The sequence below is a fragment of the Corvus cornix genome, chromosome 3 (assembly GCF_000738735.6).
Source record: "Corvus cornix cornix isolate S_Up_H32 chromosome 3, ASM73873v5, whole genome shotgun sequence".
NCBI lineage: Eukaryota > Metazoa > Chordata > Aves > Passeriformes > Corvidae > Corvus > Corvus cornix.
The window spans coordinates 71,336,884-71,364,032 of record NC_047056.1 but is presented as its reverse complement, the minus strand read 5'-3'; the positions used below and the strand labels follow the sequence as shown (position 1 = coordinate 71,364,032).

Below are 27,149 nucleotides of genomic sequence, written 5' to 3'. Positions count from 1 at the left end.
AGAGAAAATTGGTTCTCATTTGTCTTTGTTCATTCTTCTTCTGACTTTGCTCACTCCTAGTAGGATATCCAATTTTTTTTTTTAGTAAGAGAGCATGATAGGTGTCCAGATGTTCTCTTAAATTGGAAAAAAGACAAAACTCAGATTTCTCTAAAACAGAAGAGGTCTGGGCTTATATCTAAACAGGTTGATACTGCAATTCCTTGTTCCTTTTTGATGGGTTTTAGTTAACGTAGATTGTTCAAAAAGACATAAAAGCGTGACAAGAGGACAGGCTTGTGGCAGGTGAGTTTGTGCATGCTCCTATCTATTCAACCCTTATTTGTTAAACAAACTGGACAACCTAAGTAACAAGAATACTCCAAAACCAAGATATTTTCCTTAATGCTTCATGCCATCTGCAGTGGTTTTTTTTTCTGGGTGATATTTTTGTTGACATTATACAAAATAAGCCAGGTCTTTTTCAGCTAGAGCAAAAGTACACCTTTCATGAAGTTTCAGTCAAGTCACACATTGTATTTGTATGACTGATTTTGTTTAGATTGAGACCTAGAATTTAATATCATTACACACTATGCTCTGCAGTTTTATCAATCATAACTAAAAGCATTTTTCTGTTGATATTCATAAGTTGGCATTGAGTGGCACTGGCAATTTTGACCATGAAAGAATCTTGGAGAATTCTTTTTATTGGCTTTTCTTAAATCACACTGTATGACTTCATTGTTTAATATGTACAGTTTAAGCATAGTAAAGACAACTCACTAGTTCTTAGGTTACCTATTGCAATTAAATATTGATAAAGGAAAAAAACACCTTCCAATACTCTGCAAATCTGTGTCTTTTCCCACTGTTGTCATCAACTGCGTAGTTTTCATAAGAGACCAATGAAAGGGGCAATGGCTTTACAATGCTGGGGGGAGTGGGGGGAAAGCAGCACTTGATTTTTTTGTCTTATGCCTTGGTTATCTCATGGTGGTTCTGATGAGCTAGGTAAGTCTCAAACAGTAGGTTTACAGGTCACTTCATAGAGTCAGTGCCCTGGCATTTTATGGCGTCCTAATGAGCCGTTAAACTGGAGATGAGATAATTACGGTAACTGGGACAGTGTACGTGGTACTGACTCCAGCTCTCTGATTTTAGGTTCCTCAGAAGACGATGAGGTCATTCAAGAAGGTCTCCTCAGGCTCAGGTCAGTCTTCTCTACGGCGTCTTGTGTGGCTGACTGTGTATTATCTGTAAAACTGAGGGACTGCAGCACTTCTGTCCCGCTGACTCTGATGAACGTCATTACTGGGTGGGAGGGGGAAGAATCGCTAATTTTGTGCACAGGCTTCAGAGTTCTTGTTGGATGCAGTCTGAGTGCTCTGCTTCTGTAAGAAAAATAAACAATTACATAAGGAAAGTTTATTTACAGTAACCCCATGTCACATATCTCTCGCAAATGGTGGGAGCCCACGGGTTTGTATGAGCGCTGCGGGACCACCACCCGATGGGCGCACACACCTCAGTCGCTGACTAAAATTTATACTCGTGGAGTTATTCTCGTGCTGCTGTCACATTACCGCCACGCACCTCCTCCGATCGCGACGCCTCACCAGGGCCGCCCGTCCAGCCCCCTTGCCCGCCCGTCCAGCCCCCCTGTCCGTCCGTCCAGCCCCCTTCCCGCCCGTCCAGCCCCTTTGCCCGCCCGTCCAGCCCCCTTGCCCGAGCGCCCGCATGCGCGGGCCGGGGCGCGGAGCTCCCCGCGGAGCGGCGCTGCGCGCCCGAGGGAGGAGCGCGCATCCCGGGGATACCCGTGAGCCTCCCGCACCGCGGGACGCGCTCTCTACAGCGGTGGGCGGCCTGAGGCGGGCGATGGCAGGCGCCGGGTGTTGCCTGTGTGCTGGGGCGGGAGAAGCTGTCCGTGTCACCGCCGGGCTGGCGCAGGCGAGAGCGCCTGGGCAGTTGCCCGTCGGGGGAGGATGCGCTCCCCGTTGGGACACGCACACCAAGCCCCGGTGCAGCAGTCCCGCCTGAGGAGACGGGCAGGAGCGAAAGCTCCCGAGGCGCGGACTCGCCCGCTCATGGTCCTTGCCTGCCGAGCGGGGGACGAAGCGGTGACACCGGGCCGTGCGGCCGGTCCCTCCGCGAGGGCCAGTCTTCCCTGCGGGGCGTTAGCACTCTCAGACGGTCTCCCGCGACTGCTTCCAGAGCCTCCTTAAATCCCCCGGGGAAGCGGCCGCTATCAGTTGCAAATCCGCAGCTGAGAGACGGTTAATGTACGTGAGACCACATCCTGCATCCGAGCTCTCCGAGTGAGTGCCTCCCGCGTCCTCCTGCCCGCGGGTCATGCGCGGGATCACAGTAATTGACAGTATTTTTAGGACTCCCCCGCAAACCGCCGGCACGGCCAGCAGAGATGCACGGACGGCAGAGCGAACCCGCGCCGCACCCACGGCCGCCGCTTCTCGTTTCGACTGAAAGTGCCCGTAAAGTTCGTGCTTGAAACCGCGCTCCGGCCCCCAGTTCGAGCAGTGGTGCCTGCGAACCTCGGCGAGGGCCGCCCCCTCCCCGTGAGGGAGCAGAGGCGGACTCCGGGCACCCAGGAGCGCCCGTCTTGGGTGTGACGGCTGAGGAGCGCCGGGAAAGCTAAAAAACCGAGCTCCTGCGGCGGGCGGGAGTGAGGGGAGAGAGGCGCTTTCTGCGCCCTGAAACTGCATTTCCCGAAAAGAGCCGCGGTTCGGGACGGGCGCGGTGCGAAGGCGCCTCTATAAAGCCTGTAACTTCATACCCCGCAGTCGCACGTCGGGCAAACCCCGTCCCTGCTCGATCCGAGCCGTGGCAGCGCGCAGTTGGGCCGGCGCTGTGTTTTGTTAACAACAACAATAACAACAAATTTAAAATTGCATATTTTCTACTATTAATGCACGCGATTAAAAGGGAGGGTAATAAGCCCGACCAGGGGAGCTGGCGGTGTCCTGAGCGCGTCCGACCCTGCTCTCCCAAAGGCGCGGGAAGGCACGCCGCCACGTCCCCGCTGGGAAGCCAGTGTTAAACAGAAGCCCGGTGGCAAAGCTCGACTCTCGCCCTGCCCTGCGCCCGGGGGCGCGCAGCGGTGGGAAGCGGCCCCTTCTCCCCGCGAGCGGCACAGCCGCGCCGGGAGCGGGGCCCGCCGGGCTGGTGGCCACCCCCGCCCTCGACCCGGGCCCTGCGCGGCGGCGGAAAGGGAAAGCGGCTTTGGCGCCCAAAATGTAGGTGAGAGGGTTTTGGCGGGAACAGCTCCGCACCGGCACAGCCTCCCGCCCGTAGGAGCGGCGGGAAAGGCGCCCCTCCGACCGCAAATCTAGGAAGAGCCGGTTTCGGTAGAGACCGTGTAGAAAAACACGACGGGCATCCTATTCGGTCCAACATCGGCGGGGCGGCGCCGAGCAGCCAGGCCCGGGCAGCGGAGGAGAGGGGGCAGGGGCGCCCCGGCGCCGTCCCTGCCCCTCCTGCCTGCCCGTCGGCGAGGAGCGCTGGCTGTGCTTTGAAATGGGAAGTGGTGGCAGCACCCCGAGCTCTGCTTTCAAGTGTAAAACACGCGTTTTGTTTCAAATGCACATGGCTCCGTCGTTTGTTTGGATTTTTGTGGTGAGGGTTTTTTCCTTTTTTTTTTTTTTTTTTTTTTTTTTTTTTTTTTTGAGGTGGGAGTCTGTTTTGAGAGGGCGAGTAGTGGTTTTGGGGGTTTTTGACTTATTTTGGTTTTGTTTAAGGGAATAGAAGAAACCGAAGTTAGGACTTTAAAAGTTTTAGGAAGGTGACAAATGGGAAATCCAACACCACTGGTTTTGGTTACATAGTTTCAAGCGAGCTCTTGCTGTGCATGTAGGAAGACAATGATTCCAGCTTCCTATAATTGTCTTCACCAAAATTAGCATCTCTGTAGCGAAATACAAGGATAGAAATAGTTGGTGGGGGTTTTTTTTAATATCTAAACCATTACCATTAAACTATTTTTTTTCCACGAACTGGCTTGTTCCGTAGGGGTTTTTTTCCCTCTTCCCCCCTCCCCTTCTTTCAGAATGAATTTTGGGAAGGGTGTTGGTTGGGGTTGGGGTTCCTTTTTTTTCTTCTTTTTCCCGGAGAGTTCCCAGCTGGCAACAGCTCTCTACCTTCCACAAAACTTGAAAGGCTGATGTCCCTTGCAGGAAATGAATGAGTCGATAACATCTGACACCGGTGACCAGTCCAGTGACCCCAACCTTAATTCCACTAATACTGGAGGCCTGAAAATCTCAGTAAAGACACATTGCAAATCCCACCTCCCTCCATTTTACAAAATCTGCACTAATTTTGCAACATAAGAAAAATTTTGCAACCAATATATTTACATTCATTTATTTACGTGGTTTTGTAGCCTTTCATTTCTTCATCGAACAACATATTATACTGAATTTTCTTTTCACTGAAATTTGCTAACAAGACATTTTGTCCATGTAATGAACTCAATCAACTCGTTTGTGTCTGTTTAACCAATATTCTAGGCTCCAAGGGGTTTTTTATAACAAATGCCGGTAAAATAAATAAATCTTTTAAAAATAAAGACTCTTAAAACTTTATATTAAACGGGTACTTTCTGTCTTTTCGAGGGGAGGGGCAGAGAGATCTTGAATTTTATAAATGTGCCTTTCTGCCACAAGAAACGTAGTCTCGGGCACTTCAAGTAAGAGGTGTAAGGATTGTTTTCTTCCGGTATCTTAATTTCTTGTTCATAACGGAGGTGTCACGTGTATTAAAATCTCGTACATTTATTATAAATTAGATATCGTCCGGGTCATAAGATCCAAGCATATAAAATTACTGGAGATTTAATATTGTAAAATAATCCCTATTGTAAGGGGGGAAGGGAGGTTATGAGCCAAAAGCGGTGGTATGTTGCACGAATGCGTAAGGCAGGTCAGTGTAGGAAGTCGACCTCACTGTTGAAATAACCTATAGGAAATTTACGGTTGAAGACTGCAAAGGAATTTCAGGATTTAAAGCTTCTGCTCCACTTGCCAGGGTGCTTGTATTTGTACACTCTTGCCCACCCTCGCTTCTTTCTTGCAAACGATCACACGGAGCCTCCACCTTGGTGTTTCACACAGAAATGAGGCGCTAGCGGGGGAATTGACGCTTTCCTGAAAGGCAACAAAAGGAGTAAACAGGCCCATGGGGGCAAAGGCGTTCCCCTTAATTGGGCAGACTGATCGACGCCACTTCGCAAACAACAGCAAGTGCTTTGCAAATGCATAAGCCCCTTGCATTCAGGTTCTGCACGGATCAGTTTGTTGCCTTGGCTTTTGTTTGTGTGTCCTTGGGATAAGAGAGGATGCTGGGGGGAGGAGGGAGGGGGCTAATAAGAAAGTCAGAGTCCAAGATTTAACAAGATATGGGCAATGTTTAAAGGAGATATATTATACACATACACACACACACACACACATACATATAAAAAATACCGGATGGAAAGCGAGGTTAACGCGAGTAGATGGTGATGAGGACAAAATACTTTCATCTGTATCTTTACACTAAAGGAGATGGTCAGATGGAAAATAAAACTAATTCTCCCTAATTGTTTGTTTATTTTTCACGTTTATAAAACATTAAAAGCATTTGGCCATGCGTCCAGCAACGAGAAGGGCTGGAGGGCAGGGCCATAGCTGTGTACCTGTGAGCGCGGAAGGGGAGTGCCTTTGCAAAGGGGCTGCTACTAAGCCCGTTACACATCACACATTTCTTTTCCGAATTGGATCCCCAACTCCCGCTGGCAGTGAAGACTTAAAACAGCAGTCCCCGGTCAGCGTTATTTCTCCCCTCTTTGTCCTCTTCCCCCGAGGCTTTTTTTTTTTTTTTTTTTTTTTTCCGCCCTCTTCTCCAGTAAATCCCTCTCTCTGTCAGTCCTCTCCCAACTGCTGATTGAGGTTCACTCCAATTCTCGGCTTGAAAACTGGGCTCTTATTTAGGAAGTCATTAATCACATCCCCTCCCCCGGAAAGAGATGGCGGAGAAACCTGTGAAGTACAATCCCTCGCCCCATCCCCCCTCCAGAAATGTTGTGAAACGCTAGATCTCCGCACATTCTGGGGCATATTAAGGTGATATCGCGTTTCCGGCGCGCTTTTAATTTGAATGCGAAATTAGTAACGATCCAGTTGCGCATCTGCCCGCGTTGTGCGCAGAGGGTGCCACAGATGCCTGCCGGCGCTCCCCGTGCGTGTCTGCACACACGTGTGTCCCTGGTCCGCGAGCATCTCGCCCTGGTGTGCGTGCGCGGAGCCCGCCTGCGGTGGGCACAGATACCCCCATAATCTCCTCCGCACGGCCGCCCTTGCGCGCAGCTGTTGTTCAGTGGGCTGTATCTAGAAACACACGGATCTTCCTACGGATTTGTGCATGCACGGGAGGGCAGAAACCCCAGAATAATACGTCATCTCGATTTCCCGTAAAGAAGCGTGCAGATTAGCTGTCCGAAAAGGAAGGGGGGGAAGAAAAAAAAAAAGCGCCGTGTTGGAAATTTCTTGTTCATTCATAAATTATTTTGGTGTGTCAGGCTACTTGAAATGGCGATTGGCTGCTCCTGCCTCCTGCCAACCCCTTAAGGATCCGATGCGAAATTAGTAGCAAGAAAGCATGTAATTGACCGAGTCACGTGTGCGCAGGGGGCCAGAAACGGAGCGAGAGAGACGGGAAAAAATCAAAAGAGGGAAAGCACATTAGACCATGCGAGCTAAATTTGCGATCGTTCAAAATCAGGATGTTAGATTAATGCAGAAGACCACTTCGATCCACAGGGAAAGTTTTCATCTCACGAGTTTGGAGCAGAGGGCCCGTGGGGCAACATGGCCGAAGGTTAATTTTCTTTTTCTATTGTTTTACTATGATTTTCGCTCGCTCGCTCGCTCTCTCCCCCTCTCCTCCCTCCCCCCACCCCTTTTTAACCCAACTATGCATTACCCTTTTTTAGCAGCTCGCGCAAGGGGGCTTTCTCCAAACCCATTGTTACCCAGCTCAGAAACTGTTCCGTACCGCCCACACCGATTCACAACTTGAAAAGCTTTCAGGGGGCTATTGTTTGAATTGTTCCTGTTTGATTAAGCACAGTTGCAGTGGTGGGATGAGAAAACGGCCGTACACCTGTCCCAACTTTAATCGAAAGTTTATTCCAAGGAGGGATGGATACACTTTGGAAAATAGTGGTTTCGGCGCTGCATGTGCAATAACCAGTTGTGCAATCTACCCAATTTTGCTTATTCTCTCTCCTCCACCCCTCCTCGGCCGGCCTCCCCCCTCGCCCCCCCGGTCCTGCGCCTTGGGAGGAGAGACTAATTGGGCTGAGAATTTCTGTTGAGAAATGGGATCGGTCTTAAACCAGCAATATTCAAGTAAAGTATCGCGTTCCGTGCTGTAATGTGGCTGAAAGATGGAGTTAAATGGAAAAATACACGTATGTACAGAAACGTGGGCTGCCCTGGGCTCAGAGAGAGGGAAAGCCTCCGTGCGCAGTGTTTCCTCTCTGTAACCTCCGGTGATTTAATTTTTTTACGTATTTTGGGGAGAAGGTTGTTTATTTTACGATTTAGGAAAGATACGCACTCTTCGCTGTTTGCTTTTTGATTTTGTTTTGTTCGTCCCCCTTTTTTCCCCCTGTTCCGTTTGTAGTAACTACTCTATACAGCGGCAAAAGGATGTTACCAGAATTTAACTCTTTGCTTTGCATCTTGTTCCTCTCTTCCTTCTTTTTCTCCCCCTTCCCCCCCCACACCCCCCGCCTTTCCCTCTTCCTCAGCAGGGGCGAGTAAAGGTGGAGACGAACCCGGGAAGTTGCCGGAGCAGGAAGAAGAGGAGGAATCCCAGGTTTTGCACGGAACCGGCCATTGCAAATGGTTCAATGTGAGAATGGGATTCGGGTTCATCTCCATGAGCAACCGAGAGGGAAGCCCCTTGGAGTCTCCAGTTGATGTCTTTGTACACCAAGTAAGACCCGTTTTTGTCTTCTATCTCAGCCTGCCACATTTGGTTGAGCTCACAGGGACTCCGGTTTTATGTGAAGACAAGTAACCTGTTTTTTTCTAGGTATTTAAGTGTATCTGTAGTTAAAGAGCTGCCCTAGGTAGTGGTTTTGTTGGCAGTGTACAATTTGAGTAAATAAGGTCGTTAGATTGTGCTTAGTCTCTGTCGCTGGTGATTTGTGCAAGGGGATAATGTTTCTTCATATCTTCCTCCTAGGTTAGAAAAGTCTCCTGTGGTTTTTATTTATTTTCAAATGTCACACTTTTTAACAAGGTTTATCATTTGTCACCAGACTGATCAAGAGCAGATATGCCTTTCCTTGGAAACTGTTTAAAATCAAGCTGGGAAAAGGATAAATAAATGTCGGGTTTCATTCAGATAACATTTGAGTACAGTTTTAAACGGTTTACTTGTAAACCTCGAATTACTTTTTAAAAGCTCATCTGAGATTAGTTAGTGAAATTAAGACATAATTATAGTGTTATTTTGCAGTAATTCAGACCTGTGAGTGTCCCTGTGGTGATACTCTGGTGTATGTGGTTTCGCCGGTTGATTTTTAATTATTCCTTTCTAGGGAGAAAAAAAAAAAAGTAATTATTTAAGTATTCAGACCAAAAGCAGTGTCTCTGTAAGGCTGTTGGGGAGACAAGGGGTGTGTATGGTCCATGGTTTTATTTTTAAGCACAACAGCATGGATGGTTTTGTGTTTTGAATGTGGAAACTTTTACTTTCATGTAAAAGAGTTTCAGATGCAAAATACGTACAAAATGATAAGGGAACTTTTTTCGAGATCTGTACTGTGTTTTTTGAAGAAGGAGCATGTGTAGACCTTCCCTGCTCCTTCTGTAAGTCTCCCGTTGCAACAAGGCTATTTTGAATTTCACCTATCTTCTCTGTGATCAGAGAAGAGAAGAGAGGAATCAGGTAAAGAGACCATTTTGGGGTTGGCTAGGGCCATGTTAGGGAGGCAAAAGGCATCTTTTTATGTGGTTGTCCATTTTCTATGACGTTTGCAATGACGGTGAAGGGGGTGTTCCATGATTATATAGTGACTCTCTTTTAATGATGCATTTGGTGGCCCGGCTTTATTCTGCAGTAACTTTGTCAGGCTTTTTTAAAGCATACACCTCTGATTAGATTAGTAAAAAGGTGGCTGAAACTTCTAAAGAAACTGCTGCTGTGGCCTGTTGCCTTGCAGTGTGTGGTGGGGTGGATTTCTGGTCTTGCTGCCTTACATGTGCCCTTGCACCTAAGGGCCTGCACTTCAGTATAGTTGCTTGCATTTGGAATTACGTACAAGGTGTAGAATCCGATAGTGAACTCACTAAATTCCTACACTTCCTGCTTTGTACTGGCATACAAGCTGCCCCCTCTTTAAGCTGCTGCTTTTTCTCATTAGAACTGAATGAATGAAACACTTATCAAATAAGGAGCAGTCTTCGTCCTTTTTCCCCTTTTCTTCCTTTCTTTATATCTTTTTAAGTCATGAAGTTGCTCTTTACAGTTTTATAAATTTACTTTAGAGATAAACACCCCCTTTTCTTTAAAGTAACTTTGTGTTAATGTATGTCATTCTTTTGCTTCTTGAATTGTAGAAGACAAATATTTGAAACATAGCAGTGCTGTTAATAAAAAACACATTTGGAAACAAAGATATTCTTAGAGTTGTGGAAATAGAGAAGTATTGAACTGCATGATAACCTGATACATTTAAGTAATACTAGACAAGGTTTTCGGTTTCATAATGGAAAGTAGTCATAGAAAATAATAAAGTAGTAGTAAATTTGGAAGTCTCTATTGAGTTGTGTCCCCTGAAGGAGGGGAAAAGAAGGAAATGTTAGACAAGTTTGTTTATTACAGTTTAATAATCTACAACTTATCCATACCTTTGGGTTTCTAAGACATACCACAGTGTAATGCAGTGAAAAATACCGTGTTTCATTTCATGTTAACTGTGTGCCTCAGTCATTTTGAGTTTACTTAGAGATACATCTTACTGAGTGAAGTTATTATTAGTATTTCTTACAGCAAAGAAAATAATGTTTCCCATCATTTTCTTTCTGGTGAAGTCTAAGGTGTATATATATAACTTCATGGTGACATTAATCTTCTTTCCATCGGTTTTCTGTGTAATGTAATGGGGGAATCTATTGTGTTTCAGAGTACGTTTTAGATAATTGATATTGCTACACAGAATGCTTTGTGTTAGCTAACTAGCTGACCAGTTCTAGCAGTAACAGCCAGAGCATAAAAATGTCTTTAAATCTGTAATGTTATTTAACAGTGCTGCTTGTACAACTGTTGCCTGCACAGTGATTGGACCCTATTCCTATTGGTTTCATTAATCTGAGAAATTTTGTCATGTGAAGGGTCCTTTTTAAGGCAAAGATGTTAGTTTATTAATCTGTTGAAACAAAATACTACTGTTCAAAACTGCCTTGAAAACACTTCATCATTTATGTGTGCGCAGATAGTGTTGCATGCATTCATTCACTCATTCTGCAGTGTTTGTAGCTACTAGTATAATTTTATAGAATTAGGCAGTCTGAGCAGAGGAGAGAAGCTTCTAGTTTACTTAGTCAAAGTCCTGTCAAAGCTAGCTTGAACCCTACAACAATATTTTTACTTTCTTATCTTACCTTTTTTGGTGAGGTTATGCCCAGTTTATGAGATCTTGCTATAAAAACTTACTGTATGTCAAGTCAAAATTCCTGTAATAGTTTAAGCTCATTATACCTAGACTTTTGAGCTTGCAGTAAGTAATTTTGCTTTCTTCTTGGAGTTCCCCTTTAGCTGTGTGTGGATTATACTCACATTTTTCTAAACTGAGTGCTTTGTTAATTGTATATATTGGTACATTTTTAGAGGACCATGCTTTTGTTTGGACTTCTCTTCCCCTTCACCCAATGAAAGACCTGTTCACAAAACAGCTGCAGTATTGAGTTTTCAACCCTGCCTTTTAAGTCCCTCCTTTGGTGTTAATAATTTTGATTGATCTTCTCTGAACTACCTTCAGACTGTTGTTACCCTTCTGGTAATGAGGTACCTAGAGCTGGATGCATTATTTAAGGCAGAAACACGTCAGCCATTATATATGTGCATCTGTGTGTCTACAATGTAATTTGGTACACTTACACATACCCACACTCTTTTCCTTTTTAACTTTATTCTGATACAGCTTATATCTTTAAGTTGTTTGTTTGAGTCATTCAGGGTCATATCAAAATTATAAACTCTAAAAACAATTTGATTTTTTCAACAGAAGCCATGCTCAATGCAGCAATGTGCCAAGTCCTGTGTTTCTTTTGAAAAAAAAAAAAAAAAGGAAGAGTAGCAGTGATAGTCCTTTGTAACATTTTTAAATCCACTGAATGTGCACCTTACTGAATTTAGCTGAATATTGTCATATGTGCTCTTAGTAGGTTACCATGGAATGAATAAAATAGCTTGTTTCTCTTTTGTGATGTGAATTTTGGACCTAGTTATGTGTGAGTGACTCTTATTAAATTTTAGAAAAAGATCTATTTGTCAAAGGGTAAAGCAGACTGGAGAGGTGAAGTGAGGGAAACCTTTTGTGGTGCACATGAAAAAAGGTTTTCAATGCAAAGAACTAAGAAGAGCTGAAGTTCTCATAGAATCAGAAAAGGATAATGTTTGTTAAAACTTCTTTTGCACATTCAAAATTGTACCCAACTTAAATACGTACTACTTTTTTTTTTGGATGGCAGTAAGGCAAAAATGCTGCATATTCTTTTTTGCACACACTTTGTACAGATCAAGTTAGAAACAAGTCTCTTTTCCTTTGCCTAGCATGAAGCCCAGATGTTAAAGATGATAATGGACTGTAGGGTGCTGAACGTAAACAGATGCAATTAAATATGCATTTGTGAGTATCAAGGGTTATAAATTTATGTCTGTTTCTCAGTAATGTAGTTTTTCAGTTTAGATGGAGTTTGTTGGGACATGGCTCTGTGGTCCAAAATTCTTACCACAATAAGGGATTGATACAGGATTTCTGAACTGGGACCTTAAACACGATCCTCTTTGGGATCCTCTTTTATGAGATGGGGAGAGGAAGGAAGGGAGGAGCAGCATATAGGAGCTGGTGTATTTTGTTTTCTCATTAAAAGGAACATAGTTGGCTTGAAAATTTTCACTTTCATCTGAACTTTCTTGCTGTTGCTACAAGTTACTGTTACTACAAATTTTGATAAAAATGGAAAACACCCTTTTTTCTTTCATTGAGTGCTTCTGTACTGCACTATCATTTGTGTATTATAAATATTGCTCTTATTGTTTCAAGTACCTATATCAAAAGAAGGAAAAATTACTGAGACTATTTTGACTATAAACAGAAGAATAAATGGAAAATGAGACACATAAGCAGCATCTGAACAGTCTTTTCCCTTAATGTGACCAACTGTCCTTTTCAATGATGAATCAGATGCCTGTTCTTTGAATTCCTAGTTTTTAGGCATAGTTGAACTACTTTTTCTAGGACAGAGTAGGGCATGGCATTATACACTCAATGCTGACTTTCTTATATTGTGAGCACATGTGATCCCATGCTTTTTCAAGGATGCATTCATTCTTTTTCATTTTTGTTTTATTGGGAGCCTTTAAAAACTATTTAATTGCTCAGGATAACTGGAAGTCCTGGGCAAGCAAGTGGGATCAGTATTTCATTGCTCCTTATGTTTAATATGACATAGGAATGTCTATTTGGACTGTAGAAGTCTCCATGCAGAGTATGCTATTACAGACTTGTCATCTTTGACTTCTGCTGGGGACCAGGCAGGCCCAGTCCTAATCAAAACAGAAGTGGCTAGCAGGATTTAGGGAGGGAGGCTGAGGAAGGAAGCGAACGGGGAGTAAACGTGTGTCTGCAGTGAGCATGTGTACGGGAGATCCGACAGGGATCAGACGCGGGTGGCAAAGTCTGCTCAGCAGCCTCAGCGCATGTAGTGTCCGTAACGGGATGGAGCTGCTGGAGACCCGGAGCCAAGCTCTGGCACACACCAGCTGGGCTGCAGCATGCAGAGAAGTGATGGGGACCACTGATTTGTGGTGTGGAGCACTACAGCACTGGGATTTTTTTTTTAATAATTTATTCTGTCTACTAATTACTGTACAAGTTAGCATCGTGTATGGACACATAGATGGCAAAATACTTCCCTGACAGCTTGATGGTTTAGGATGGTTGTCTGAAGAAACTAGCAATTTGGTTGTTTGAATTATGGAGCTGCCATCTTCTGAACCTTCCAGAGTTCATCTATTTACCTCTAACCCAAACAGTGTAGTAAATTTTTATTAGTAAATCTATGTAGTATTTAGGTGAATGGCAGCACCATTAAACCTAAGTGATGTTGAATCAGATCAGATTTTGCTGAAGAGTTTTAAGCCTTGCACGTTAACAAGCAGAAGTCACAAGTGGCCCAAAGGCAGAGGGCTGCAGTGGGACAACTTTGTCTTAAGAGGTGTTTCCCTCTTTGGCAGAGCAGTAAGTGCACCCTTTCCAGAGCACGCTATCCTCCTTTTCTCCAAGACTGAGGAAGTTGTGCACAGGGGTTGGGATACTGGAAGGAAGAGGATATTTTGTCTGGGACACAAACATAAGATATCAAAGCAGATACATGAACCGAAGCTAAAAGGAAATGAATTGTCAAATTGGGAAAAATGTTGTTATTGTTGCTTGTTCTGGTTTGCAACTACCTTACTGAGGTATTAGGTATATTTAGAGACATCCAGAGTTTTGTTTCGTGCTCTTCACAAAATATACTCCCATGTAAATATTGTTTAATTCATCTGCCTTAAGTAAAGTAATTGCAGTACAGGCCTTCATTGCAGTACAGGCCGGCCATATTTCCCCACTAATCAACAGAAGCAAAATAAGGCCCACCAGTTTCTACAAAGGTATATACAAGTGACTGTAAAGATGTCATTTAAGAAAGATTCTAGGAACTACGAACTAGAGGGTAAAGACCATTTATGATGTTTGTTAAAACCAACACAAATAAATAAGGACATACTGTTTACATTTTTAATTCCCTGTATGTAGGGGTGCTGGTTTTTTGCCTTTTTTAAAATCAGCTGCAAGTAACCAGGACTGTTAGAGAGATATTATGTGATGCATGGCTCTTTTTAAAGGACAGTTCTTCAGGACAGATTTGGACTGGCTTTTGCTTGATGGATATCACGGGCGAAAGCAGTAAATCCTTAAATTGCTTTTACATCAGCAGAGTATCACTAAACAACTCTGCATGGAAGGTGGGGAAGTGCTTCTGATTGCTTGAGCCTATTTAGTTGGAGAAACTGGTGTCCAGGCTTTTCCTCAGATTAATTTGGCTGGTTCTGACTTAAAATGGAGGAGGGGTTAACTGCGTGGGAGATAGCTAAAGGGAATTCCAGATCCCCTCTCCAGAGGTGGCTTGGCTGCTTGTGGAGCAGCTGTGGAACTTGCTGCAAGCTTCAGAGTCTGCTGTACTATGGAAAACTGGCACTGAATTTGATTTTTTCCTAACATGCAAAGCTGTAACATGCAGCAGTTCAGCAGCTGCTCTGCAAGCAGCCAAATAAGGCTTTGCAGTAGCAGTGTGAGGTGAATAGGTGGAGGCTTAAACTCCTACAGCCACCCTTCTCGGTGGGTATCCTACGGACATGACTTGACTTTTACATTTGACAGCAGTGCAGCTGCCTCAGTAAGCCTCAAGACCTTTTCTATCACTCTTCACGTTGGTCTAGGATAAGTGTTTGTGGGACTGCATTGCAGACTCAGCTGGGGAAATGTTTGTATCTGATTTTTGTACCATTTTTCATATCAGAGAATCCCCATGATCCCCACAAATAAGGGTGGGCAGTGTTGGCACCATGGAAGGGTGGCCAAGGGTGCAAGCAAGCAGCAGCCAGGTGAGGTGAAGGTACTGGAGAAAAGAGCTGGAAGCTACTGACACAGAAATGCGAATGAAACTGCAGTCTCCTGGTGCAAAATAGCAGAGTTCTCGGGTTGCCACCTTCAGCTGGGGATGGAGAGACGACAAAAGTGATAATGACTTTCCAAGAAAAAGGGCACTTGAGGGTAGTGGAATGAGTACAAGCATCTGAGCTCTCTCTGGAAGGGAAATGTTTCAGGAATCTTTGTGTCACACTTCAGTCTTCAAGTTTCTCTTTTTCTTGTTTAGTGATTACAGTTCAGTGGTGGCACTGAAATATATTGATTGCAGTTTTACAAAAAGCACTATTTATAAGTCAAAAAAAAATCAGGGAATTTTTGATTCATATAAATATTATGTGGGCTTTTTCTTCTACAGAACAGAAATAAGCATATTTACAGAGCATGTTCATAATATTTTGGATAGATCTTTTTAGCAGATAGGTGAGATCTTAGTGAAATTAGTTGATAATCTGGAAAGTACAGCTCTTTAATTATTCCGTATGTATGGAATTTCAACTTTGAAAATTAAATGCATCCAAACGTTTGAGATTATTTGTGTGAGAGTTTGTAGAATATTCTTATTCTATTATCAGTGCAGGAACCAAGAAAATCACACAGTTTCCATTCCAAAGTTCTGATCTGGTGCTAGAATTGCATTTTTTGGCAGGAGGAAGGCTGGAAAGTTTGGATTCATTTTTTAGCATCATAAGTCAGTATTTTCACTGGTTAAAATTGTTTAACACATAAAATCTGAGTAAAGGCACATGTAATCAATATTTGGAGTGTATGAATTTATCTAAAAAGTCAAAGTAGTATTTCATGACTACAACAGATCTTATGCTCTGTCAGAAAACACAAATGTTGTTATTGCATTCACAAATGGGTAATTCTCATCAATTTAGCTGATAGTGGCTTTCCCATCAGAGATAATCTGTTCCCAGAGAGGCCTTCTTTTAATTTTTCATGGTAATTTTAAGGTATGCAGTGTTGAGAGAATTTTTTTTCTTGATTGTTTTTATAATAGTGCCACGTGAGGCTACTTTAACATTTGTGTTACAACTCTCTATTTATGGTCATATAAATATATGCACCAAAATAAACCCTGGTCTGAAACTGAGACTAAAAGTGATGGCCACTGTGTACTTTAAGGAGATTAGAATAAGCATCATTCTGTATTTTTTTTCAAAGTACAGGTGTCTTTAAAATCTCTTAATTGTGCACATGTGCTATAGTTTAAAAAATGTTTTCTTTCATTTTACAGGTGTGTTTTGCAAGGTAATAGTCAAAATCTTGGTTGGTTTTATGAGCTATTTGTAATAATACAATCTTAGGGGAAATAAGGGGATTTAAAAAGCCTCTGCTGACCACATGTAGTAATTTCTGAATATTTTTAGACTCATTGTACTGGAAATACTAGAAATATATAAAAGTAGTAGTATGGAATGTACCTAATAGACCCAAGCTGACTTCTGTAGATGTTGAATTAGACCCCCAACTGCCTCCTCTATTTAACATATATATTGTTATCTCACCCAGTTTAATTACCTGGTCTAAGGCATGCAGATTGTACATCCTGAGAATCAGCCATTTTTGACACTAAAGTGGGATTAGATCCAAGAATTATCCACGAACTTGTTTGCTGCCCTCTTTCCCAGATATTAAATACAGTAGTACATCAGGTGAATGGAAATTTGAGAATTGTTTCAACAGTGAACAAAATTCCTTTTCCTTAATGTAATGGAACTATAACATCTCTTTTCTTCTTGTTGATATTACAGACCTGATGGGCCAAATTCTGCTCAGTATTATCAAGTGAAGTGGTCCTACTGACCTATGAAACTTGTTCAATAAAATGGACAGCATTAGAAGTGGATTTTAAGTCTCTTACATGAATGCTTTTACTGGAAGTATGTGGTTTACAGGCTTTTGTTTTCATAAGGCTGTAAGTGTGCATTTTGTGCTCAAAAATGTGAGTGCCATACTGTGATCTGAGCTGTTCCCTGTACAGCACCTAAAATGTAGAATAGTAAACAGGGTTTGGGTCACTGTTGGTTAATTAAAAGTTGACTAAAAGTGGTACAACTTCTCAAGTTCGTGCATACATATTATGTTATGTATGTAATTTGTATATACTTTTCACAATATGCTACTTTTTTCTACTGTGAATGTATAATATTTAATGCCTTACCCAAATTCACCTGACCGCTCAACTACCAGTCTGCTCTAATGCTAAGGTCTCGGGCTGATAATGTGGGTTTTTCCATCTTCCTGTTGAAAAATTGCTCAGTCCCAAGTAAGTTCCTCACAGTAGGAAAAAGCAGTAGAAGAAGTATGTGAAATGCCCCCAGTGTGGCAAAGACCCCTCACTGTGGCCACAGGCAGGTTCTGTTGAAGGTGAATGTGGTTCACCCTTGCAGTGAAAGTGCCTATGGGGTGTTGAACATTTACTGAGCCCTGTGCAGGGCCTTTGATTTCTAGTAGGGCTGATGGGATGCAGTAGGTACTGGGAATTTTTTTTAAAAAACCTTGTAACTTGCAGTATTGCATATCTGTGTTGACGAGGGGGAGGATGGGAGTCCTGCTGGCTGGATCCTTCATGATCTGTCTTCTTCCCAGGCCCTGATGTTAGGGATGTAAGATACCAGTCAGAGTCAAGGGAGAGCACTGACTGGTGGGGAGGAGGAAGTAGTGAACTCCTGCTCAGACAGGAGCAGGTGGACAGTTCACAGATTTGGAGACATAGTATAGTCCTCAAATATTTGTAAAAAAGTTTTCATTTCACCACAGTGCTCAACAGGTCTCCAATACAGTGAATAATTCTCATTTGGCTGTGCTAAATCTGCTTTGTTTGCCTGCTTTGTTGTTTGGTTTTAGACGTTTGTGTGCCTGTGTGTGTTAATTAAAGAAAGCACATTACATTTGTAATAGCTGTTTTATATGAGTCAAAATCACATTTGTTCAATGTTTTCATGTAGCATGATTTGCAGAACTGTTTAATGGGTGGGAAGTGTAGGGTAGAAGTGAACCCTGCAAGGAATGGATGGTTTCTTCTGCAGGGGTCTGTGTGGCTCTAGCATGCTGGCCGGTCTTAGCTAACAGGGCCTCCTGTTTGTTGTGTGTGATTCTGGTTTAGAAACTATTGCAACCTGGGAAAAAAAAAAAAAAAGATAAAATAATTTTTACAAGTGTGTTTAATTGGATTCAGGAATTAGTGAAAATTGTTAAAGAAAGACATTACTTGAGGGTGATTGATCTGGATGTGAAGCAGATGCATTAATAAACAAAGAAACTCCTAATTTCTGGTACTGTAGGGAACTTCATATGTCACCATTAACTTTGCAGGACTAGTCACAGAGGACTATGGGATTGAACTGTAGAGAATGAGAGAGCATTTTTAAGGTGCATTGTTAAGATGAAAACAATATTCAAGATTTTTTAGGCAGAAATATAGTACATCTGAAGATAAAATTTTTGCTTAGATTTGGAGGATTAGGATTTTGTTAGTGTTAGTTCCTGCTTTTGGGAACACTTAATGGAGCAGTAATTACCACATCTTTCACTAAGAAGTGCTTAATTATCCTGGACTATTAAGAAAGTAGGTTATCAGCTTCTCCTCTTAGCTATGCCTTCTCCTCCTCAAGAATTAAAAAAGAAAGTTTACCACATTCCAAAATATGATCTATTGGATTTGAAAATGTTTAAAATTATATAAATTCATGACACTGATTGAGAAGGTTCCTTTAAATTTGATCTGTGCCTACATTGTCTTCAGCAGAAATTATTAAAGACTTACATAAAAAATAAAAATGCATATTCCATTTTATATGTATTTACATTTAGTAACTACCTTTTTCAAGAATACATATGCTTTTAAAATTAATCTGGAGTCTGCTTTGAGCAACATCTCGTTATCTTTAATAATGTAATAGAGAGATCCAGATTCCCCAAAGAATTTTTACATCAATCTTCATTAATTTATTTTTATTGAGCAATTACATATTTTTTTAAACGGCAGATTAATTTATTTTTGTAATATGGTTCCTTTTTTACTGACAATAATCATCAGTAGTTTATTGGGAAATGATAGCCCATTCCATGCTTATGTGGGTTTATTGTTAATCTTCACACAGTACTTCTTTGGATGATCATTCTTTAACTGGTGACAGCTGTAAATGGACTAAGATTAGACTGTTGAAGTGGCTGCAGTTGGAGCATTTGGTGAAAGATGATTTTTTTTTAGTGTTCATTATTAGATAGTATAATCAATGTTTAAGATTTCCTGTGATCTACATATTAATATCTTTTTAATGGGAATCAGTATATTTTTTTTAATTATATATATAACACTGACATGTTTTTATAGTTATAATTTGATTTCCTTTTTACTGTATGTCCATTACAAGGGATCTAAGCCAGCACTGGCCACAGTAGGTGTCATGAAATGCACCTATAGTATATTATATTGTCTTAAGTGAGTTAATGGCACAAAATTATTGATTTTGTTGCAGTATTTCTGGTTTTAGGATGACGAATATAATCTATTTGTTAAATTCTTAAAAATTAGCAAACCTTAGCTTAGTTTCTGTTTTCTCTCTCCATCTGATGTGCATTTTGAAAGTACAGTATGTTTTAACTAAATTTCAAGGACCACATGTAACTAAGAGATGAAATGTTGAGCCAGGGGGAATCAGTGCAATAGTTGTCAAGGAGTTTCAGTGCATATGCACAGTTTGTCTCAAGGATTTTTTTCTGATCATTTCATTTGGGAGCTTAGATACTTAAACCAGAAAAGCTTGATTAAATAAATGAAAGGGGGTTTGTGTGTTATAACTATCATTCAGTGGACTTGTTTTAACTATCTTTGTGAGAGCTTTGCAGTCTTTAAAAGGCCCTCAAAACAAATTCTATAACAGTATTATTTGTATGAACTTATCATACATGAATGTTCATCTGAATTTCTTGCAGCACATTCAGCAGGGTCTTCATTAGTTTAAGCATAGCTGTACCATTTTGTGGACAAGTTTGAAATTCCTGGCATTTCAGGTCTAAAAGAGGACTTGGCAGATAATTATTTACTGATAGTATGTAAGAAACTAAAAATGCGTACTGATCTACGATTTTCTCCACTTAAGTGAACATATAAAAAATTCAGTACAAGTTTTTTGTTACTGTGTAATTCCAGTGATTTAACAAAGTTAATCTGAATTTGTATGTCTTATGAGCATATTGTTCTGGGCACACTAACATTTCACTGCCAAATTTTTAAAGACGATGGACAAAAAGCAAATTGCTTCCTTTTATTAAATCTGTATGGAAGTAAATTATCAAACAATAAGAGACATGCTAAATACAGGAGAAAGACATTAATCCTTGCTTATTTTAATAATTGGTTTGTTGAAAAATACTGATTACATTTTTTAAACATAATTTTTACACATTTACTAAACAAAATAATTTTGTGTCAAAATTATTGAATTATTGAATTATTTGAAATGTCAAGTTTCCATTAATTTGACAAATTTTATAAAAAGCTTTCTGGTAGCAATGTTGCTATTAAAATGTTACCATTAAAAAGCTACATTCAAGTATTAAGGCATTAAATCAGAAAAATTAATTTAGAAATTATGAAAAAAAACCACAATGAAATATTCATTATGAATAGATGCTAATATAGGAAATACAAGGTCTCTTAGATATCTGCGTACAAGCCTTGTTTTCATCTTCTACCGCATTCCTGCGTGTTTCAGGAAACAGGTTTAACAATGTAGGTCAGTTTGGATTCTGCTGCACGGAGGAATGGCAGAGAGTGATGCAGACTGTAACCGTGGTTTTTGTATTTGCCCGTTCCCTTCTGATCAGTGCAGTGGAAACCAGCCCATGTAACTGGCATCTGGAAGGGGCCAAAGGAAAAGATTCTGGGCCTTAATTTTTCTGCTTGCTGGCAAGATTTGCCAGTCAGCTGTTGACTTCTCTGCTGCGCTGCAGTTGGCGCGGGTGGCGGCAAACCTGTGGTCTGGCGAGGGATGAAACTGCTTTTTCTCTCGCATGGATGTTGTGTTTTATTGCGCGATCAGTTGGTAATGCTGCAGGGCAGGTTGCTTCTGCTACAGAAGCTGTCTGGAGCTGCTCGGGTGATGGAGGAACTGTAGGATGGAGCTGAGAATTTGGGTGGGAAGGGAGTGTTTGGGGGCGCGGGTGCCACGGCGGCGCCGAGGAGGGGCCGGGGGCCTCCTTTACGGCGCCCTCCGCTCCCCTCCCCTGCCCGGCTGGAGCGGGAGCGGCAGGAATTTGCCCCCTCCCGGCTCAGGTTGCAAGCCCCGACCGAAGCAGGGAAGCGAGGGTCAGGGCTATTCATTGCCTATCGCTTCCTCGGGCCATTTATAACCTGGTCTTCCCCGGGCAGCTGACTGTGGTCCAAGCAAGTGATTGATGTGAGAGATTCAAAGATTTTATTACTCTATAAATACGGTTTAAATATTCGGCTTGTTTGTTTTGTTTTGTTTATTAAAAAAAAAAGCTAATTCGGCACACGGTGCAGAGCTGGCAATGCTGATTAATATCTTTGAGGATCAAAATAATGGTAGATGAAAACTGTCTGAAGGGCAGCACTGCTGGAATTAATGGGTTTAGTGCTGTGTGTGCCCATTCTCCCCCGCAGTAGCACACATCCGTGCCCTCCACTGGGGTGCTGGCGTGGGGTAAGCAGGGAAAACCACAGCTCCCTGTGCTGAAGGACCAGAATCACAGAATATTCTGAGTTGGAAGAGACCCACAAGGATCATTGAGTCCAACTTTTAGCCTTGCACAGGACCATCCCCAAGAGTAATGCCATATGCCTGAGAGCCTTGTTCAAACACTTCTTGAACTCTGTCAATCTGGTGCTGTGACCACTGCCCTGGGGAGCCTGTTCCAGTGCCCAACCACCCTCTGGGTGAAAAACCTTTTGCTGATATCCAACCTAAACCTCCTCTGAAACAGCTTCAGCCCATTCCCTCGAGTCCTGTCCCTGGTTGCCAGAGAGAAGAGATCAGTGCCACTGATCTCTGGATCAGAGATGGGTATTACATCAGCCACGGCCAATCCGCCATCAGCCACAGGGCACACTGATACCCAGGCAATGCAAATAAAAGAACTGTGAAGCAAACACTTTTCCCTGGAGCTTTGCCACCACTTGTGGCAGCACTGTCCATACTGGATTATGGAAGAGGCCGAGCTGGGGTTCACCATGCCCAGCACCCTGCGCTTCTCTCCCCGGCCCGCAGGAGATGCCGCACACCAAGATGGCAGCAGGGACGACATCAAGAACAACTTTGAAGAGAAATGCGGCCTCCCTTTAAGGAGCTGTTCATTTGCTTCATGGGTGCTCAGAGGAAGAATTAAACTTCAGTAGTCACAGAATCACTGAGTATCCCGAGTCAGAAGGGACCCACAGGGTCATCGAGTCCAACTCTTCAGTGAGTGGCCCGTATGGGGATCGGGCCCACAACCTTTGGTCTTATTATCACCCTGCTCTGACAAGCTCAGCTAAGATGATAAAAAATTGGGCACCTCACAATTTTCTGTGACCTCCTGGGCTTGCCCTCCTAATGATCAAGCAAATCATACTACTAAATAACACACCACCTCGAAGCACTCATATTTACAGAAATATTTGAAAGGGAATACATTTTTAATAGCAAGTTATTTTTCTTGAATTGTTAGAACTTTTCAGTGATGTTTTACCTCGCATCTTACAATTTGTTTTTAACTTCTGAATGCTGTAATGTGACAAGACAGAACTTTTGAAAAATATTTGGCAGAATTATCTACTTTTGTTTATTTGGAAGGATAGCAAAGTCCTTCATGCTAAAAAGTCTTTCAACAAGATTAAGGATTGCTGGATTCCAATCTTGCAAACACTTATTCTTTAAAGTAAGAAGACCTCTTCATGTAAATAAAGGTTTCAAGATTTGGAACTTAAATGTACAGCTTTTATAACTAAATGGTCTTCTGCTTTAGTCTGTCCTTGGGTGAAGTTCCACATGGACTTCAGGGGATATTTTTTCCTTGTGTTAGGACTATAGCTTTACTATTTAAAATAATTTTTTGAAAAAAGAATTGATAGTCTATTGATTTTTTTTCTTTATAAAAACACAAAAAGTGGTGCATATACATACTTTATATACTACAGATGAAATATATGTATTTCTTCACAACAACAGTTTTGCTCTAATGGAAATAAAGTCAAGCAATCTTTCCCAATGCAGGTCACAGTATGTTGATTTCTCGGGCTCTGTGGGTGAGTTGTGTAAAGCTTTTACAAGTTTTCTTGCTGTAGTTTATAACAGCATAATTAAACCCAGTATTTTTTACATTCCTAAATAGAAAATGTACTTCTAGGCTGTCAGCAGTGTGTAACGATTCACCCCTCTGGGACATGGGATGAGTTTGGTGTAATGCCATTGACTATGATCTATTTGTGTCAGTTGTTCTTTCCTCCCTCATCAGCATCCAGCTTGCTGGAATCTCATGAGTTTTTCTGATAACATTTTTACTTGCAAACGATTTTTTTAGATGCATATGTTATGAAAGGAGTTTTTACAGACAGAACCCTAAGGTTGCTTTGGTTTTCAAATAGTATAGGGGTTAAAGGCTGCTTTACTTTTATTGCTGCCTTCAAATAGGTGGCACGTGCTTTTTGGAAGTGTTTTTCAAGCAGAAGTATTTAATGTTTCCAATACAAAGTATGTTGGTATTCTGTAGTTTTAATTAACCCATGTGTGCCTTGTACTTACATATTTTCAGCTAAACATAGGGTTGTTTTACAATGTACAGTTTTTTTCTAGTATACATGTTAGATAATTGGAATATTGAAATGATGTTTTGTTTGGAATTAGCTACTTATTTTAACCTTTCTATGTAAAATTCTTTGTCTGTTTTTAAGGTTAATGCTAAGTATTGCTTTTATAATGCCAAGTGGGAAAAATGCTTTTCACAAATCTCAAATCTTGGAGAGCCCAGTAACCGTCATTCCATACACCAGCGCCTAAGTACATTTAGTTGATACACATTAAACTTTTCATTGCTGTTGCTGTGAGCCCTGAATTATTCTGCATGGTTATTTTTAAATTAGGCAAGCATCTCTATTAAGCTTGAAAAAATTGTTTGCTGAAGATGTGATCCATGGTAGGCTTTTGGGGTTGTTTGGTTTGGTTTAGTTTCTTTGGTTGTTGTTGGTTTTGTGCTGGCTTGTTCAGTTTGGGGTTTAGTTTTTGTTTTTCCTTCTCCTGGATGAAATTCTTGCTTGTTACAACCCTGAAGTTTCATTATTGCCTTAAGCACGTAACTGTAGATTTCTGCTAGAAGATGCAATCCTTCCCACCCCTTCCTCCACCCTGCCCTCGTGTTCCCACCCGGGCTCCCGTGTCAATTCCACTGCTTTGTAGCTGCAGGAGTTACAATACTTTGCTCTTCAAGATGAAAACTAGTAATTTATTTTTCATGTTTGGGTTTCATTTGTATCAGGAAACTCACAAGACTTCAGCTTTGCTGCATGAAAAATTGAGCTAACTTGAGGAAAGCAGTAGAGGTGTGCAGCCTGAGGAAATGCAGAAAACACCATTCCATTTGGTATCAGCGCAGTGGTGGAGTGTAATTGTTGAGGAACTGAGCCAAAATAAAATGGGAGGTCTTGTTCCCCAAACTTCTTGTTGCTCTCATAGATTTAACTTGCTAGCTAGGGAGGAAAATGGCAGGGTGAGACTTTGCACAATTGCATTTCACAGAGCTGCCATCTCTGTTGGCATGTGCTCACTGTGACTGCACCTTATATCAGTGCTGGGCTTGGTCTGGCATTCATTTTCTCAGAAACAGATGTTAAGACTCCAGTCCTGGAAATAGTGGATGTGTCTATTTCAGTAACTTTTAAAAAAATACAGTGAGTTTCCTGTTGGCAGCATTTAATTTGTAACTGCCCTTCTGGTGTGTAACTAGCAGGTATAATGAGATGTCTGCTTTACTGGGCACACCTTCTCCTAAATAGTACAAGAGGATAAGATTAAGTTCCCTGGAAGTGTCTCCATGATTTGAACTTAGTAGACTCAATGTAATGTTTATTAGCTGATCTCAGTGGCTACTTCAACTAAGGTTCAGCCATGGATAGCTTCTCTCCTGATGTCCAAACTGCTTCAAAGCAAGCTGCTGCAGTAATTTTCATTTTTCTTGGAAGGACATTTGAAAAATATTTTCACTGAAATAAACCCCTGAATTGTCCTGAATGAACTTAAAAATGTTTTAAAATAAATACTTCTCATGTGCATGCACGTTTGTCATTCATGGTATAAGTTCAGTGCTGCAAAACACCGTGCCACACTTACAAAGTCACTTGGATTTCACTGGATTTGGCTGCTGATGGGTGAAGTCTGGAACTGAGCTCTACACAGCTTCCAATCTGTGACAAGTTGTAGGATGGGTCCTCAATTTGTCTGAGAGCAACTGGGACTGAGTTCTGTCTGTACAGGGACAACGAAATTATGCCTGGTGCTGCATACACATAATGTGGGCAAATTTAGTAGATACATTAGAACATTTGAGTTCTGGTTGCTGCTAATTTAACATGAAGTCAGAAGGATGTTGTATTTAATAAAAAGCAGGAATGGTTGTCTTGAGATTGTTTATTGACACAAGTTGTGCTGTGACTGGCTAAGGTGCACTGTCCTACGGATACCGCATAATTCTACTTACTGTATGTTAGTGTTCACCCCTGTCCCCAAGGAGACTGCTGAGGAGGTAATACAGATGTAAATAAATTGAAGGAGCCTTTATTTATATACATATATTCTCTATTATATGTACATATATATATAAATGTATGTAATTTCTATCAAAGTGAGTGGCCTCAGGCAGCTGGGGTGGGCAGCATAGGCGCTGTTTTTAATTGAGCAAAATGCATGTCCTGACATTTCGGGAAATATTTCCCTTATACAGAGAGATTGCCACTGATGAATGGAGCCTGTCCAGTAGCAAATCTCGGTGTTTAATAGCATTTGATCAGGATCCTCGCAATGAGGTTGTCTTTCATATATAAAATTTCAGATGGTTTGGAGTTGTAGCTACTTTTCTTATAACTGCACTAGGTATTTATTTTAGAAAGAAAACCTGCTAAACTAAAAAAATTCTGTTCAAGTGCGAGTGTAACTGAGAAGATCCTTACGCTTTTCAGTAACCTTCATTTGTTGTGTGGATTAATGGTTGATTAAAGTAATTTGGCACTTTCTCTTGCAGACAATAATCTGTGTGCCATGTGTACTGATATTACATGTGCAGTCAAAGCTGATCACAAGTTGCCTTAATATAAGGCTGACCAGAGTAGGTATGGATGTTTCTGGCACACAGATAAGAATCAGGAGAATATCAATATTTGCCATATTGTAACAAATTAAATTATTTGGCAAATTATTCTAGCAAAGACAGAGTTAAGTGAACAAAATACCATTTGTCTTTATTTGTAGGCTGTTCTTCGAATTATTATCGATTTCCGAATTTCAGATAGTTATAATAAGTTATATCAGTGACATGAACAGTAAGCAATTTGTCTTTTTTTTTTTCAGGGCTTGGGGGAGGGTATGTTGCAAACAAATGGAAAATTTAATGTAAGAAAGAAAAAGCTGCATGTGAGAAAACATTTTTAAAGGGAGTGTCAGTTGTGAAAATAATGTTTGAAGAACTACTATTAAATGTGAATTTAATTTCCATTTAAAGGTATTTGCATAGCACAGATTTTTTTTTTAATTTAACAAAATGAAACAATGTCTACCCTTTCTGAGCAAACATATATAAATCACTAATTTCAAGAGGGAAGCTGTATAAATTTTATTTCTTATTTTCTGTCCCATCAGCTTAGCATTTGTGAGTCAGCATTTTACAATAAAATCTAGATGTCTTACAAATAGGATATAAGTAACAATAAATAAATAATTTCCAAATTGTCGCTGGAAAGTTCTGGAGGTTGGCAAAGGACGAGTTTTTCTTTAATATCTTTCTTTTTTTTTAAGTTCTCAGGTAGCGATGAGGACATGCTGTTTCATGAGAGCTGAGAAAAATGTCGTTGTACACTGTAGGCATTTCTGCTGGCTTTCCTTCATCTCCTGCGGGCGCCCCTCCTCCATTTTGTTTTCTTTTTTCACAAGTTTTCTGGTTGTGCTCTCTCTTGACCTCACTGTGTGAG

At 41.4% G+C, this 27,149-nt stretch overlaps 1 protein-coding gene across 4 annotated transcripts in view; it reads left to right on the top strand.

Annotated features, from left to right (window-relative positions):
- Nucleotides 1-27,149, top strand: part of LIN28B (lin-28 homolog B) — a 100,497-nt gene that overhangs the window by 9,104 nt on the left and 64,244 nt on the right. Inside the window, exons 2-3 of one of the 4 annotated variants that reach the window (XM_039569824.1) lie at nucleotides 1,144-1,192; nucleotides 7,793-7,977. In XM_039569824.1, coding sequence (XP_039425758.1) covers nucleotides 1,159-1,192; nucleotides 7,793-7,977 — 219 coding nt within the window. In that variant the 5' untranslated portion in view covers nucleotides 1,144-1,158. Of the gene's footprint in view, nucleotides 1-1,143; nucleotides 1,193-6,574; nucleotides 6,853-7,789; nucleotides 7,978-27,149 lie in introns of those variants that run through there. The other 3 variants (XM_039569823.1, XM_019285937.3, XM_019285926.3) reach the window with 3 other exon arrangements.